The 16,926-nt window shown below is 37.6% G+C and overlaps 1 protein-coding gene across 1 annotated transcript in view; it reads left to right on the top strand.

Annotated features, from left to right (window-relative positions):
- Nucleotides 1–16,926, top strand: part of rxfp2l (relaxin family peptide receptor 2, like) — an 80,711-nt gene that overhangs the window by 28,365 nt on the left and 35,420 nt on the right. Inside the window, exons 4-6 of the mRNA XM_056458098.1 lie at nt 7,210–7,315; nt 7,578–7,649; nt 14,269–14,340. Coding sequence (XP_056314073.1) covers nt 7,210–7,315; nt 7,578–7,649; nt 14,269–14,340 — 250 coding nt within the window. The remainder of the gene's footprint in view (nt 1–7,209; nt 7,316–7,577; nt 7,650–14,268; nt 14,341–16,926) is intronic.

The following is a 16,926-nucleotide window of genomic DNA, read 5'->3' as shown; positions in this document are numbered from 1 at the left end:
TTTATCTGTTAGAAGGCATTGCTGTCAGAACCAAAACAATTTCCATAGGCCAGATAGTGAATTTTTTTATTTTTATAAAAACCCTGTGGAGCACCAGCAGGGTGAAAAGGTCCTGTGAGGAGTTTGTTGATTACGGTCTTAGGTAAGATTGTGTTGCTGAATTGAAATCAATGTGTCTTGACATCGGGGTCTTTATTTTCCAGGTGAATGAGTGCGAGATGGATGGTGGTTGTTTTGGCGTCCTCGGTTGAGCGGTTACTCCTGTAGGCATTTTGATTAGGGTGCATAGTAGCTGGGATAACTGGGCTTTGATATTTGCCATGACTTGCTGCTCAAAGTGAGTGGAAGTGAGTGTCAAGGGGGATTTTCATTCAGAAATCTTCAAGGTTCAGGGCAAAGGTGGATGAAGTAAACAGATCCAGCACTTGAGCTGAAATATGGATTGGCATCAAAGTCTAGGCTGTTCTTTCAAAGTATCCCAATGGCACTCTAAACTTTCAAAATTTCCTATTTTGGATGATGTAATGCTGCTTTAAATTTCAGGTTTAGGTCTACTGCTTCTGGTTGCCTTAAATCTGTTAATTTACCTACTTCTAGGCCATCCACGGTGTAGGGGAATCTTCATTCAGTCGAACATTAAAGACATTTTTTAACAGACGCTAGTCCTGATAAAGCATATACAGTATAATCAAACCAAAATAAATTGTTCCTGATTATAGTACTGTACATTCAAGTCTTATGAAGCGAAACACATTCACAACAGTCTGGAGCACAAGCCTGTTGTCTCATAATGACATATGTGCGGGTGCAAACTCAAACAAGAGATGCTATTTGTTTACAACAGAGAGGGAGGACATGTGTGCTGTTTTGTTCATCAAAATGCTACTTGTGCTTGTTCTGGATGCTGCAACGCATATAAAATGACTTTTACAAACTCAATCTTAATTGGGAAGATAAACGTTTCACAATTGGGCGGCACAGTGGTGCAGTGGGCAGCGCTGTTGCCTTACAGCAAGAATGCCGCTGTTTTGAGCCTCGGCTGGGTCAGTTGGCATTTCTGTGTGGAGTTTGCATGTTCTCCCCGTGTTCACGTGGGTTTCCTCCGAGTCCTCCGGTTTCCCCCACAGTCCAAAGACATGCGCTATAGGTGAATTGAATAAGCTAAATTGTCCGTAGTGTATGTGTGTGAATGAGAGTGTATGGGTGTTTCCCAGTGCTGGGTTGCAGCTGAAAAAACACCCGCAGCATAAAACATATGCTGGACAACTTGGCTGTTCATTCCGCTGTGGTGACCCCGGATTAATAAAGGGACTAAGCCGAAAAAAAATGAACGAACCTTTCACAGATTCCCAAAGTTTATTCATTCATTCATCCATTTACTTTTCTGCTTAGTCCCTTTATTAATCCAGGGTTGCCACAGCAGAATGAACCGCCAACTTATCTAGCATGTTTTTTACGCAGCGGATGCCCTTCCAGCCACAACCCATCCCTGGGAAACATCCACACACACTCATCCACACACATACATACACTACGGACAATTAAGCCTACCCAATTCACCTGTACCGCATGTTTTTGGACTGTGGAGGAAACCGGAGCACCCGGAGGAATACATGTATATATATATATATATATATATATATATATATATATATATATATATATATATATATATATATATATATATATATATACACATAACACAATTTCTTACAGACTAACGATTGATTCATAATAATGTATCCTCAGGAACCACAAGCATTATTATAATTTTTTATTTTTTGTTTAGCCCATATATAACTTTTTGAGTCTCAAATGTGAGTAACTGTGTTGTGGTTTTGGATTGTTCATTGGTTGTGCAGTTGTGGTTGATGGACTGTTTGTTTTTTAAATGTAATGTGATATTGGGGTTGTAGTTTTTACTTGCTTAGTTATGACAAAGCATCTTTAATTAGTTGGAGATCATTAATTCAATATGCTACGTCTAAAGCCTGTCCAATATCAGTTTCATGAATGATCTTCATGTACAAACACTGCTGACAACATCATTGCCTGACAATGCAGTGAGGCAGTAAATCAGCAAGTAAGACCTCTTTTTACAGAAAGTTAGACCTCTTTTGGTCAGTCTGTTTTCTCTGTTAAGGAAATCAAACAGTGGAATGATTTACCTGTTAGCCTAAAATTAGAAAGTAATATAAATGTTTTATTGTACTTAAAAAGTGATTTAAAACAAAACAGCAGTGTTTACACAATTACTTTACTGTTAGTTTGTTTGATCATGCCACCTTTGCTTTTGCCTTAAAGCAATTTCATGTAGAGAATTATAATGTTGAGAAAATGTATCTATTTTATTTACATTTTATGTCAAAAAAGACATACGACGTGGAGAGGTGTTGAGGAATAGCAAGTCTGCTAAAACACTTAAATGCATTTGGTTGTCCAGTGTAATTGTGATGTCTATATAAAATAAATAAATAAATAAATAAATAAATAAATACATAAATAAATAAATAAATAAATAAATAAAAGAAACCTAAGCTTTTTATATGCAGCCATTAAATTAGAGTTCATCTGATTCAATCAAAAGAATCTGTTCAAGTCTTTGCTTCATTCATGATTCAGAAATCACTCTGATATCTTGCAGCAGGTCTTTTCTTTAGCTTAAAAAACAATAAAAGGGAGGTTTTACTCAAATCCAGTGGAGTAAAAATACAACATTAAACTCCACGGGAAATGCTGTAGATGTTCTTCCTTACTGTCAAACTTGAGTGAGAGAGACCCAGTTGGATCAGATCTAGAATGTTTTGGAAAAAGTGATTGTGTCGGACTCAATGGGGTTTAAGGTGTACATGTCTCAAATGTGTTGAGTGGGTTAAAAGAGGTAAAAAAGTCTTTTTTTGTACTTTGAGACATAACAACCAAAGACATGTGAGAAGACTGTGGCAATGTTTTGGTAATAAACAACTTTGAATTCTACTTCATTTTTAGATTTCTCCTTGTTCTACTGGTCAAAACATTGAGAAAATTGCAACAGAGGCTCACTGAAAATACGTGCATTAGCTTACATTACTGCGAAAGATATAATATGCTGTGCCAGCTACATTTCACATGACAAATCTACTAGTGTATTATGTAAACCAGGGCCATGGTTAGGGCCACTGCCCCTTTGCCCTCATTGCCAGAGGTGCCCATCTTTCTCAACACCCCCCCAACACCCCCCCCCCCCCCACCCCTTCACTTTTGCAACCCCCACTCCCCCTCTTCGCTTTGCGATCGCAACCGCCACCCCCCTTGCTCTTCATTTTGTGATTGCAAACGTGCACCCACCAACATCCCACAACCCCCCTGCGCTTCACTTTGTGATCGCGTTGAGCACCTGCCCCTGTAAGGGTCTGTGCACGGGCCTGCCCTAAACGCAACCAACAGTGTTTTAAAATGCAAACATTTCATATCACTTTCATATCTTTCAGCAGGTCTTATTTCTTTAGATTGAGAAGAAAAAAGAAAAACAAAGAAAGGGAGGTTTTATTCAAATGTAGTGGAGTAAAAATACAATATAAAACTCAATACTCAATATAAAAACATAGGAAATGCCATAGATTTTCCTCCTTACTGTCAAACTTGGGTGAGGGAGACCCAGTTGGCTCAGAGCCAGATTGTGTTGGAAAAAGTGATTGTGTCAGACTCAATGGATTAAGCTGTACATGTCTCAAATGTTTTGAGTGAGTTGAAAGAGGTGAAATAGCTTTTTTAACTTTAAAGGGCACCTATTTTACCCCCTTTTCAAGATTTAAGATAAGTCTTTTGTGTCTCCAGAATGTGTCTGTTAAGTTTCATCTCAAAATCCTCATCAGATTATTTATTATACCTTTCTGAATCTGAATGAGCTAGTTCTCCCCATCCAGTGTTCCCATGTGCGTGGAGTTTATTTAAGCCTTTCTGCAACAATGAGTTGCACATAATAGTATGTTTACATCCAAAAATGCGAATTAACTTTATGCGCAAAACTGGAATATCGCAATAAATAAGATGTGTGAATAAAGCAGCTTTTCCAACCAACGAGTCAAAGAGAACAAAATCGCCACTTCCTGATTATCTGGCACTAACTATCAACAGTAAAAACAGAATTTGATGCAGTAGAAGAAACTGTGTGAATCTTTTCTTTATTTAATTAATTATTTTTCGCCTTAGAAGACAATGCTGACAAACAATGAACACGCAGGGACGTTAAAAGGCATGAAACACAGAGCACAGACACTATTGACAGTTCTGGAGGTAATCAATAATATAATAACACTAATACTGAAACGGTTAAGGCGTTTTAGAATGACCAAAACAACATTTGATATGTTTTACTGTGTACTCAGCTTGCTGGTTTCTCCATTCACACACATTTTTATCATCACTTGATCTCTTGAAACAAAATTACTTGACTTTTTTGATGCGCATACTGGAATTTGTATGGTAAAAGTGTTTGCATCGTAGTTTATGCACATCTTTTTTTAATCGAATAAAAAGTTTATCCTACTTAGTTATGCGCATGTTTTTATGCATATTTTCAAAATTTATGCTCATCTTGCCGTTTCCATTAACCGATGGAATATCCAAAATGCGCATAAAAATAGGTTAATGAAAACGTAGCTATTGTCATTATAAAGTTGCATTAAAAACATTAGAGAAAAGTGCACTGTGACAACATAGTTTTACCTTGATTTTGCATTGCTTTTATCTTTTTTTCTGTATTGTGGTACCTGTATGTATTTGGTGCTGTGCAAAGAACTGCACAAAAATAATCCTTAATTTGTCAATAATATGTCCCTGTAAATATCATTAGTGTTAAAAGAAACAAGGGGACAACGAAGCGGCTAAGTAATTAGCACAGTTGCCTCACAGCAAAAAGACTTTTCTATGTAGAGTTTGCATGTTTTCCTAGTGTTTGTGTGGATTTTGTCTGGGCGCTGCGGTTTTCCACACAGTCCAAAGACATGCAGTGTAAGTGAATTAGATAAACAAATTTGGCCATAGTGTGTGAGTGAGAGAGTGTGTGGGAATTAGGGTTGGGTCGATAGACGATGCCATTGTCTATTGCCAATGGCCAATAGACATCACAATGCTGAGCCGGCATTGCAATCCTCTGCTCCTCCCCCGTCGCAGCAGCAACCCACTCGAGAAAAATACATACTTAGGCCCCGTTTACACTAATACATCTTTCATTTAAGAACTAAAACAATCCACATCCACACTGGCGTTTCATCTAGCATTTCTGAAAAGCCCTCTTTCCACACTATACCGCTGAAAACGCACATCACGTGACCACACACACACATAGGCATTCCGCAGCAGCATATACGTCTGAGCTCCAGGCAGTCAGCGGGTGCTTTAAGCACAAAACCCCAGACAGCAGTGCACGTCTGACAGTTTATCAAGGATGTACTGCGGGATCGCGTCTCACTATAGTTGTTAAACGTAATATTTAATTAATCTTGTCTCTATCCAACAATTCTATGGTCTTTTGAATCTATCAGGTAACGTGTCTCAGGGTCAGTACACTGCTTCAATCTTGTACGCTTGTAATTTTAGCGAAAACCTCAGATACGGTTGGTTGGTTCCTGTTGGTTGTGCACCTTTTTTACCAACCAAGTTTGTTGACGCCATTATAATGACACAGATCACTCTGCCTATTCATGCCAGGGTCCCACGCAAAAAGTGATTGACAGGTGGCAATTTGTGTGTCACTTATCTTCATTTATTTATGACTCGGTTATGGGTTAAACAAAGACCATGCAGGTCAGGTGGTTGAAATGGTAGGCTACAAATAATTAATTTGTTATAAATTAATTAATTATTCATAAATAATTGATTCTCCGCTGCCTACGACGATGATGCCATCGTCTATTGTGATGTTTGACATTATACATCGTATGATGCCAAATTAGTCAACATCGCCCATCCCTAGTGGGAATTTCCCAGCACTGAGCAATGTACTCTCAGGGCTGGGTTGCAACTAAAAAGGCCGGTAAAACTTATGCGTAAAACATATGAGTAATTGGTGGTTCATTCTTCTGTGGCCACCCCTGATAAAGCAGGGAATAAGCTGAAGAAAAATGAACGAGTGAGTGAAAAGGAAGAAAAGTTGTTGGTACCCCATACTGCCCCGTGATGTTCATTTTAACTAGAAACTGGAGTCAAACATATGTTGAAGTACATGTAGTTTCACAAAAATGTAGGCTGAGACACACACTTTTATTGAGCCTTTGTTGAAGTATTGTGTTAATTATGAGGTATTCAGAGATTTAATTTCCATCTATACTTCTATACTTTACTAAAGTAATGTTTTAACAACAAGTATAAAAAGTTAGAACTAATGTGATGCTCTTTTATGAAGTATATGAAGTTAACAAGAATGAAAATGTAAATAAATGGGGAATTAGCAATGGCAGGTATATAAAATGAGATCTATTTAAATGAGAAATATGAATGTGCTGCGGTATGAAAGGCACTCTCCATGATAAGGACTTTACATTTAAATCATCCGCTCTCTTTGTCTTGGTTCTCAGTCTCTCTCTTCAGCGTAACATCAATACACATTGTTTACGCAATTTAACTGGAGCAAGCATGGAACATAGTAATTTATTTAACAAGGAAACAAAAGCTTTCAAATGGTCATGGTTGTGATAGCCTGCTGTTTTTAAATAGATTGAAAATTGCATGAAAGCACAGATTTTATACACTAATGGGAAGCACAAAAGGAGTTTGAATCCGAAAAAAGCCTTTTTTGTCAAGTTAATGGCAGGAGTTTCTCTATTTGGGAAAACATAGAGTAACCTTTCTTATTATCTCCTTCATAATTTGTGTCTGCATCAATGATTTGTATGTTCTAATTAGCACAGGCTCAAATGCCAATGAAATATTACAGCCTGCCTCATAAAAAACAATAAAAAAACACATGCACTATCACTGAATTCTAATTATACACTTAGTACTTTTACAAGTACACATTAACATTCTTATCTAAAATGAAATACAATTGCCTAGCCGACAATATTCATTATTAATATGGAAATCCCTGCTTTGCAAATAGTACCACGCAGCATTTATTTTCAATGAACAGTACTCCTGTGGGATGTTTAATGGCTTTTTTTCTCTTTGTGTGTGTGTGTGTGTGTGTGTGTGTGTGTGTGTGTGTGTGTGTGTGTGTGTGTGTTTCAGTGTTAGATGTCTATCCTGACACATGTCATTGTGAGGGTCGGAAGGTGAATTGTAATGGCAAAAACCTGCTCCATGTCCCTGCTGTATCCTCTAATGTGACTGCACTGTAAGTATAACACTAGCAGCAGAGAGCAACAGAACTTAACCTTAAAGCAGTGCTCTGGCTTGCCATTTTCTTGTTTTAGAGGGGTTTTTGGTCAGTCTAGAAGGCCACAAGCCTGACCAGCAAGAAAGACCCACTTTACAGGACTGGTTTCTATTTTTTGCTTTTGATGTTTTTTGTTTTGTCTGTAGAAAATGAGATGCAAATTGCAATTTTTGTTTTTTCATGTGTTATAATCATTATTTTTCTCCCATGCTGCCCTCAGAGAGCTGAACAGTAACAGAATTGAATCTCTGTCTCGTGATCTGTTCATCCGCTACAGACACCTGGAGAGACTGTGAGTGACAGCTCATCCTTCAATCTCATTTACTACTCCTTCATCCCTCTCTTCGTTAACTAATCTACACTTTTTAAATGTATCCTTGCATTGAGTTTAAGTCATTATATATTTATGTTTAGCTACAAATTCATTCATTTTCTTGTTGGCTTAGTCCTTTTATTAATCCGGGGTCGCCACAGTGGAATGAACCGCCAACTTATCCAGCACATGTTTTTACGCAGCGGATGCCCTTCCAGCTGCAACCCATCTCTGGGAAACATCCAAACACACTCATACACTACGGACAATTTAGCCTACCCAATTCACCTGTACCGCATGTCTTTGGACTGTGGGGGAAACCAGAGCACCTGGAGGAAACCCATGCAAACGCAGGAAGAACATGCAAACTCCACACAGAAACGCCAACTGACCCAGCCGAGGCTCGAACCAGCGACCTTCTTGCTGTGAGGCGACAGCAATACCTACTGTGCTACTGCGTCGCCCATGATTATTTCATTTACTCTAAAAAATAGTGGGTGGGGACACACACACAAAAAAACAAGATCATTGACAATAAAGAAGGAATAGATGATGTTGAGCATGTCTCATCATCATCGTTCTTATTATTATTAGGGACCAAGCACTGAAGGTGCGTAGGCACCTAATTTATCCGTTCCGTTACTTATTTTTATTTTTTTGTCTTTTTCTTCTTCTGCTCGGGGAGTCTATGGCAGTTCTATGAACCGTTTGCGGCATTTGCGCAAGCTTTGGCACACTGATAGAGGACAGTCTGAACTTCAACCACAACAAATTTGGAATCTCTAACTTAAACTGTCTAGTGCCATCACTTGTCCAAAGTTTCACATATGTTTATCTTTATAACTGTTGAACCAAATGAGCTACAATCTAAATTCAATCAATCCAAAAAAAATTTTTTCCTTGGCTCAAGCCGATTCAAACACATTCAAATGAAATTGTTTTGCTATTTTGAATTTTCGTAAAACCTATTTGAACAAACTCGTCCTAGGTCGTTTCACCAAAATTGAATCACATGATCTACAGACCATGCTGACCAAAAGTTATTGAAATTCAAGTTGATTAGACAATCTGTTTTCAATTAACGTGAGAATAAAACTTTACAATCTTTATCAAATTTGACTTAGATCATCTTCAGGCAATATAGACCAAAAGTTATGGAATTCATGTCGATAGACAAAACTGTTGTCATTTAGCATATGCGGAAACTTGATGTAATGCTGCCAGATGATATTACAGGCTGAATCACTGCAATGGTTTGAAGTATTGAAACCAAACTTAATGTGTGTGATCTAGACCTGACATTGACCAAACTACGTCAGTTTGAGCCACCTTCTGGGTAAAATTGACAAACAATTAAATTTTATCAATAGAAATAATACAAAATTTATCAAATGACTTTTGAATAGTTTTGTTTATTGTCATGAGACTGGTCTTATTATTCCTTGGATCATACTGAAAACATTGATATAATTTATTCCCTATTTGACACAACTTCCTGTGCACCATTGTGAATTTGTTTGAAAATCTGTTGTTTTAAACTCTCCATAGATCGTTAGCCAACCAAATTAGCTTAGACCATGCCGCCAAAAAGTTATAAAATTTTCCAGTTGCTCTGTAGCTTTTTGCCGTGCTCATTTATGATGTGGTCGCTGGGCTGCTTGGACCCAATAATTGCTGCTTGCAGCCATATTTATTATAATAATAATATTATTATTACTGGTACTATTTAATATTTTAGTATCACTCTTGCTGTTATCACAGAACATTACTTTTATCATCACAAACTTTATTTTTATTATTATTAGTTATTAATTAGTTTTGTTATTTTTACAGTATAAATGCTAAATACAATGTAAAAACTTACAGTACTTACAGTACTCCCTGGGCCATTTATATCAAAGTTGATACTTAGCTAAATCTAGTATTTTTTTATGAGGTGGGTTGTTGACCCAACTCTCAACCCCCAACATGGAGGACCAGGACACACATACACTACGGACAATTTAGCTTACTCAATTCACCTATAACGCATGTCTTTGGACTGTGGGGGAAACCAGAGCACCCGGAGGAAACCCATGCAAACACAGGGAGAACATTTGCACCACCAGCTACTATTTAAACACTACCAGTATAAATCTGATTGTCAATGCTGTTTTTACACATTTCTGTTATTTCCATTTCTGTTCTATTTCTGTTTATGAGTTCGGTGTTTACCATATGCTGTACGTTTTGCATACAGTATGTTTTCATTCATTCATTTTCTTGTTGGCTTAGTCCCTTTATTAATCTGGGGTCGCCACAGCAGAATGAACCGTAAACTTATCCAGCATTTGTTTTACGCAGCGGATGCCTTTCCAACCGCAATCCATCTCTCGGAAACATCCACACACACTCATTCACACTCATAGAATATGGACAATTTTAGCCTACCCAATTCACCTGTACAACATGTCTTTGGACTGTGGGGGAAACCAAAGCACCCGGAGGAAACCCATGCAAACGCAGGGAGAACATGCAAACTCCACACAGAAACGCCAACTGACCCAGCCGAGGCTCGAACCAGTGACCTTCTTGCTGTGAGGCGACAGCACTACCTACTGTTTTCCCTTAATAGAAAAAAAATACACAGATGTCAACATTTTAGGCAGTTAGACAATTTAGGCATTTTAGACAACAAATGTTTAAGAAATGAACAGTTGTTTTGATGTTAAAACACAGAGTGTGAGGTAATAAAGGTGATTGACACTATATGCAACATATGACTTACTGTGCATCAATTTGTTCTAAAAGTAAATATAGCTTCATCTTTTCTTAACTTGCTGTTAAGTGCAATTGAAGTTTTGAAGATTTCTTCAGACAGCATGACATTTTTATTGTGCATCAAAGTTCAAATGTAGCCAGACAACATTTTAAAAGACAAAAGAAAGAAAAAGAGGCTCTCACAAGACACCACATCAATTATTCATAATAAATGGACAGGCATTGCACAGATAATGTTAGAACAGTCAGTGTGTCTATAGTCTTGTGGTTAAACGCATAGACATTTAAGGCAGCTTTGCTGTTGGCACTCTGGCATTGATTCTTACTCCCCTTTCCCAGCTTTCCGGTCTCTACTGTCCGATCAGCAAAAGCATGAAAAAGCCACCACCAAAAAAACAATTTTAGAATAAAGATAACAATCATGGGTTCTTTGTTTGATGTAGATTAAAGGCTCCTTTTAAAATGTTTCTGTTCCCACAGCAACCATGAATCAATAGTGTATAGCATGAACTGCTTTTGATCATTGTGCAGTTTCTGTCAGTTTATTGATCTTGAGATTCGAGGAATTATGTGTTTGGATTTGTAAATGTACTAATGTTTGGATTCAGTTATGATTTGTAAAACAAATAAAAATGCTCACCAAGATTTGATTAACTCTCAGTATTCAAAACAGTAATACTGTGAAATTGATTTTCAATTGAAAATAACATTTTCATTTTTAATATATTTCAAAAGAAACTTATTCCTGTGTTGAAAAAATGTGCTGCCTCAACTTTTAGTGGGATCCACAGAAACCTCAAAACAGCCATTGAAAGTCTTGATTATAAGGCGGAGCGGCGGAAACTTAGGAGGGGGACGGGGGAGAAGCAGTTCGTTTAACTCCCTTTAAACAACCACCAACCCTGCAGACTACACCAGAATGTGGCAGAGCGGACAAGCAGGGAGGGAGAAGCTAGGTTGCTAGGTTTAGCTCTCTTTGAACCACAACCCAATCTAAACTCAATTTAAATTGATGAAACTGACTACGCCACCTGGGATTCAAACCCAAGAATTAAAATATAAAAGGTAACACAGATTTGTCTCTTTTAAAATGGACCAGACAGGAGACACAAGTATGTGCAAAAATACAAAGGTTTATTCACAATGAATATTTTAAAAAGACACAAAAACACTAAAATAGGTCCTGATGGCCAGTCACCTCTAGAGGGCTTACTCATGAAAAGCACTGAAAGTGGTCAATATTCAATCCACACATGCATGGACTACTCAATGTCATACTCTCAAATCAGTCAACACAAAGGAAAATGTTATCACAAGTTGTGACATTAACTATAACAGGACTGGGGTTACCCACAGGAGTGATAACCTGTAAAAGTTATCCACCATAGACCTTCACACCACAGCACACTCCAGTAACACACCCTAATGCATCAAAAGTGTACCACAGCACACACTGGCACAGCAGCACCACCACCAAAATGGTTTCTTTACCCGTGGGCCCCCAGCTCCTGCAATAAATGAAAGATGATAACAAAAGCCACCAACAGGGAAGGGGCTTCACACACAAAGCGGTTAATTTTACACAAAAAGCACAGATACAGAAATCAGTAATAAAATAATACAACAACCACGGGTGGATGAGAGCCATTTGAGATGGAGTTGCTGATTAGACAGTCACAGCAAAGTAACATTTACAAAATACACTTTGGTGCAAACCAACACGGAGACAATTTCATAACATCAATGACAAATCGCTCAATAAAGTTGTTAGCTCTGGGTCTGCCAACGCGACTGGACCTTCAATTCAATTTAAAATACAGTCAAAAGGGGTTTGGACAGAATTCAGACATCACTCAGAAAGTAGCATCAGTCAGAAAGTAGAATCACTCAGCAAGTAGCATCAAATGCTTATCCATTGTAGCATGAACGTTCCTAAACAGCAGCGACAGAAATGCGGGCACATTTACTGTCCGAACGAAAACACACATACACACCATTGCATTGGTTAACTCTCCCACTTACAAACACATGCAAAACACTTACCAAACATGAATGAGGTGCTCTTATATCAAATTCATCGATCGATATAAAGTCTCCAACCGCACTAAAACTACAGCACAGAGAAAGGCATGTTATTTCAACTTTTTGCTGCCTCAAATTTTAGTGGGATCCACAGAAAACAGCAATTGAAACAGAAGTGGCGGAGCCGGGCAAACTCAGGTGGTTATTTAAATCACCTGCCAGCAAAAAGCTTGAAATCACCAAGAGGCAACAGTCAATAGAACGTTCCATTACAACAGCAGTGCCCAGCAACAGCCCCGCGTTTCCGCCATTTTGGAGTTAAGCGATCGGCCATCCATTGGATCTTTTTGCTGTCGCAATTGCAAGCTGCTGCTTTGTTTATTTATTTATTTAAAAAGAGCAATAAAACTGAGATACAACCTAAAAGACGACAATACAACTCTAACTATGACAATCATCAGCACTTTTAATAGTTTATTTTACAGACTTGTAATATGCTGTTGTTCTATTGGAATTCTCATTCCAAAATGGCCACCGCGTGACACTAGCTGCATCTAGTAGCTGTTTCCCAAATCGCACTAGAGTGTCACCTCTTGGTGATTCTATGCTCTTTGCTGCCAGTCAAAGCCCCGGAGACAGACGCTATATCTGTTACAGCACAAATACCTGACAGTGGGGCAGTCAGTCATCCAATCAGTCCCAACACTGACGGAAAAACACACACACACAAACCAGGCAGGCTGGAATGCAACACAGGATCAGCATTCACCCTCAGCCATCAAACAATTAGCAAACTGCTATGCTAACTGCACCTTACCTGGAAGCCACTGCCGGCGCACACACACACACACACCCACACAAGAAGTGGAATTAAGAACGTGCCTCACGACAGGCTCAGCCCTCAGCTCTAAATAGGGGAGTACTCTGCACTGATTGGTCATTGCAGACGTCAGTCACAATCACTTACCTCATGCACCCTATCACAATTACAAATGTCTTACTGTCACATTTTAATCAATTCATTCAATTAGTTAATAAACTAAAGTATTACAGGCAGCACAGTGGCGCAGTGGATAGCGCTGTCGCCTCACAGCAAGAAGGCTGCAGGTTTAAGCCTCGTCTGGATCAGTTGGCGTTTCTGTGTGGAGTTTTCTCCCAGTGTTTGTGTGGGTTTCCTTCGGGTGCTCCGGTTTCCCCCACAAGTCCAAAGACATGCGGTAAAGGTGGATTGGGCACGCTAAATTGTCCGTAGTGTATGAGTGTGAATGAGTGTGTATGGGTGTTTCCCAGTGATGGGTTGCAGCTGGAAGGGCATCCGCTGAGTAAAATATATGCTGAATAAGTTGGTGGTTCATTCCACTGTGGCGACCCCAGTCTAATAAAGCGACTAAACTGAAAAGAAAATGAATGAATGAATGAAAGTATAACAAGTCATCCTAACTCTAAACTTATGAATAGTATTTAGCATGACTATCATGTAAATCGGTGGGATTTGCAAAAATTCACCATGATAAAGCCTCATTCAATCATTATCCCGAAATAAACAGTGATGGAGTGTGTCTTCACAGAAGCCCTATATAACCTGTGAACGTTTATTTGCAGTAATGACTGGTTAACCAAGCAGTGCTCCATCATGAAACATAATGTGGAATTGGTTTCCAGGCATTGCTTTCCAACACTATACAAAAACGCGGGATGCTCTGATTGATTATTCTGTTATTTAAGGGCCAGAGCTTGTTTTTAATGAGGTGAACAATACAGTGTGCATGAAAAAAAAAAACTCAAACTACTGTGAATATTTTCCTTGTCTCTGCAGACATTTGGAAAGCAACAGTATCGAAATGATCTCCAAGAGGGCATTTTCAGGACTGGTCGCTTTGCGTAAACTGTGAGTAATCTGTCAATGAACGACTCACTCAGTGTGTGCAATTATATCAATGACACGTGGCATCAATCCTTCTCAGAGCTCTGGTTTAAATGAATGTGTAACACTGATTATCTCTCTGCGCAATTATGAGCATCAGACACCTTTTTGTGCCATCAGTCAGTCTAAGGCTTTCATCATCTACGCATTCATCCATGTGAAAGAAAGCAATGGTGAAATGAATATAACAATGACGACGGTGGATTAGACTTGGTTCAGGCAGAACGGATATCCATGATCAAAGAATACATTTTAATGCATCCTAATGATGTTGTGAGTTCATGTGTACATAGGTACTTATTTCCAGAGGTCTGCTTCTACACTTACATATCTGTTGGTCTAATCAGCATCATACTCACACTAATCAGTAATATAGTGAGGGTGGAGACCGAAGAGAGAGAGAGAGAGAGAGAGAGAGAGAGAGAGAGAGAGAGAGAGAGAGAGAGAGAGAGAGAGAGAGAGAGAGAAGTGGGTACATTACATAGGTTTCCATTCATTTTATACTGTCCAAACTGTATATTGTATAGCCCTAAGCCCATCCTACCCCTAAACCCAACCATCACAGGATACTGTGTGCAGTTTTACTCTCCGATTAAACTCATCCTGTGGGATTTACAAGCTTTTTGAGAAATGAGGATGTCACCAATGTCCTCATATTTTACCTCCTTTTTGTAATACCTGTGTCATACCTGTGTCATTATACAGCTTTGTGTCCTGACATGTCACAAAAACATGTACACACACATTATTACTGTTTTTATTATTTGTTTTATCCTAAAATGTTGATTGTTAATTGTACAGTTTATTCAGCTCTATCATTATTTTTTCTTGATATATGTGAAAAATATGATACATATGATATATTGAATAATACTGGAAAAGTAACGTTCGCATACAAACTTTATGGTGTCTTGAGAAAGCCTAGTCTGAAAGGTTAAAGTAGCTATAAAATTTAAATAATTGAAGTAGTTTTTGATTACATGATTACGTGTTTTTGTGACATGTCAGGACACAAAGCTGTATAATGACACAGGTATTACACAGGTATTACAAAAAAGAGGTGAAATATGAGGACATTGGTGACATCCTCATTTCTCAAAAAGCTTGTAAATCCCACAGGATGAGTTTAATCGGAGAGTAAAACTGCACACAGTATCCTGTGATGGTTTTTAAGTTGAAACAGTTGGTATAGATGAAAACATATAGGTTAGCAGGTTTCTAGTATGGATTGATGTGTTTCTTGCTAGGTGGTTGCTAGGGTGTTCTGAAGGCAAGTGCTAACATAAATTACCATGTTTCTAGCATAAATTAGCATGTCGTTAGCATTGAGTATGAATTAGCATGTCACTAGCATATTTCAAGTTTAAACTAGCATGCCATAAGCATGAATTGAGTATAAATTAACATGTTTGCTAGTATGATTAGTATGTTTGTTAGTATGTTTCCAGTACGGATTAGTATATTGTTAGTATGAAATAGCATGTTGCTAGTATGATTAGTATGCTTCTAGTATGGATTAGTGTATTGCTAGTATAGATTGGTATTTTGTTAGTATGTCCAATGTAACGTCAATGGCAGTTTTTTTACAATAGAAGTCTATGGGACTGTTGGTAGGGTGCTGTAAGTGGTTGCTAGGGTGTGGCTAGTAAGTTGAAAGGTCATCAGTGTTTGACAGATTGGTGGTCTGAGTTAAATGAGCCCAAACTTATGTCTGTATGACAGTCTGGCGGAAAGTTATGATTTTTTCAAGCCACCATAAATATGATATATTGAACAATATGACATCTATTTTATTTAATTATATATATATATATATATATATATATATATATATATATATATATATATATATATATATATATATATATATATATATATATATATATATATATATATATACACACATTTTATTTTTTTATTTTATTATTATTGTTTTTTTTTTTACTACTGCTACTATCTATTGTGTGTACTGTTTTTTATTATATATGTATGCCACTTTTTATGTAAACTCTATAAATGCTTTGGCAATATATTTGTAACATTTGTCATGCCAATCAAGCTACTATTGAATTAAATTGAATTGAATCGAATTGAATTGAATTGAATTGAACTGAATTGAATTGAATTGAATCGAATCGAATCGAATCGAATCGAATCGAATTGAATTGAATTGAACTGAATTGAATTAAGAGAGAGAGAGAGAGAGAGAGAGAGAGAGAGAAAGAGATAATATTATTATTGTTTTTTATTTACTTTTTTATTTTTTACTACTAGTATTTACTGTGTTTACTATGTTCTTTTTAATGTAAACGTCATAAATGGCAATACATTTGAAAACATTTGTCGTACCAATAAACCAATTATTGAATTGAACTGAATTGAATTGAGAGAGAGAGAGAGAAAGAGAACTGAATTCAACCTCCAAACTAAACTTCAATGTTATTCGGCCCTAAACAGAACCATGGAGTTGGCAAATTGTTTATCCTTAAAACAAGGAAAAAAAACACATAGGAAACCTTCTGAGGAAAAACACCTTCTTTTTAAATATCG

Source organism: Danio aesculapii, chromosome 5 (assembly GCF_903798145.1).
Source record: "Danio aesculapii chromosome 5, fDanAes4.1, whole genome shotgun sequence".
In the NCBI taxonomy this organism is placed as follows: domain Eukaryota; kingdom Metazoa; phylum Chordata; class Actinopteri; order Cypriniformes; family Danionidae; genus Danio; species Danio aesculapii.
The sequence above is the reverse complement of the archived record's forward strand: the minus strand, read 5'-3'. Positions and strand labels throughout refer to the sequence as shown.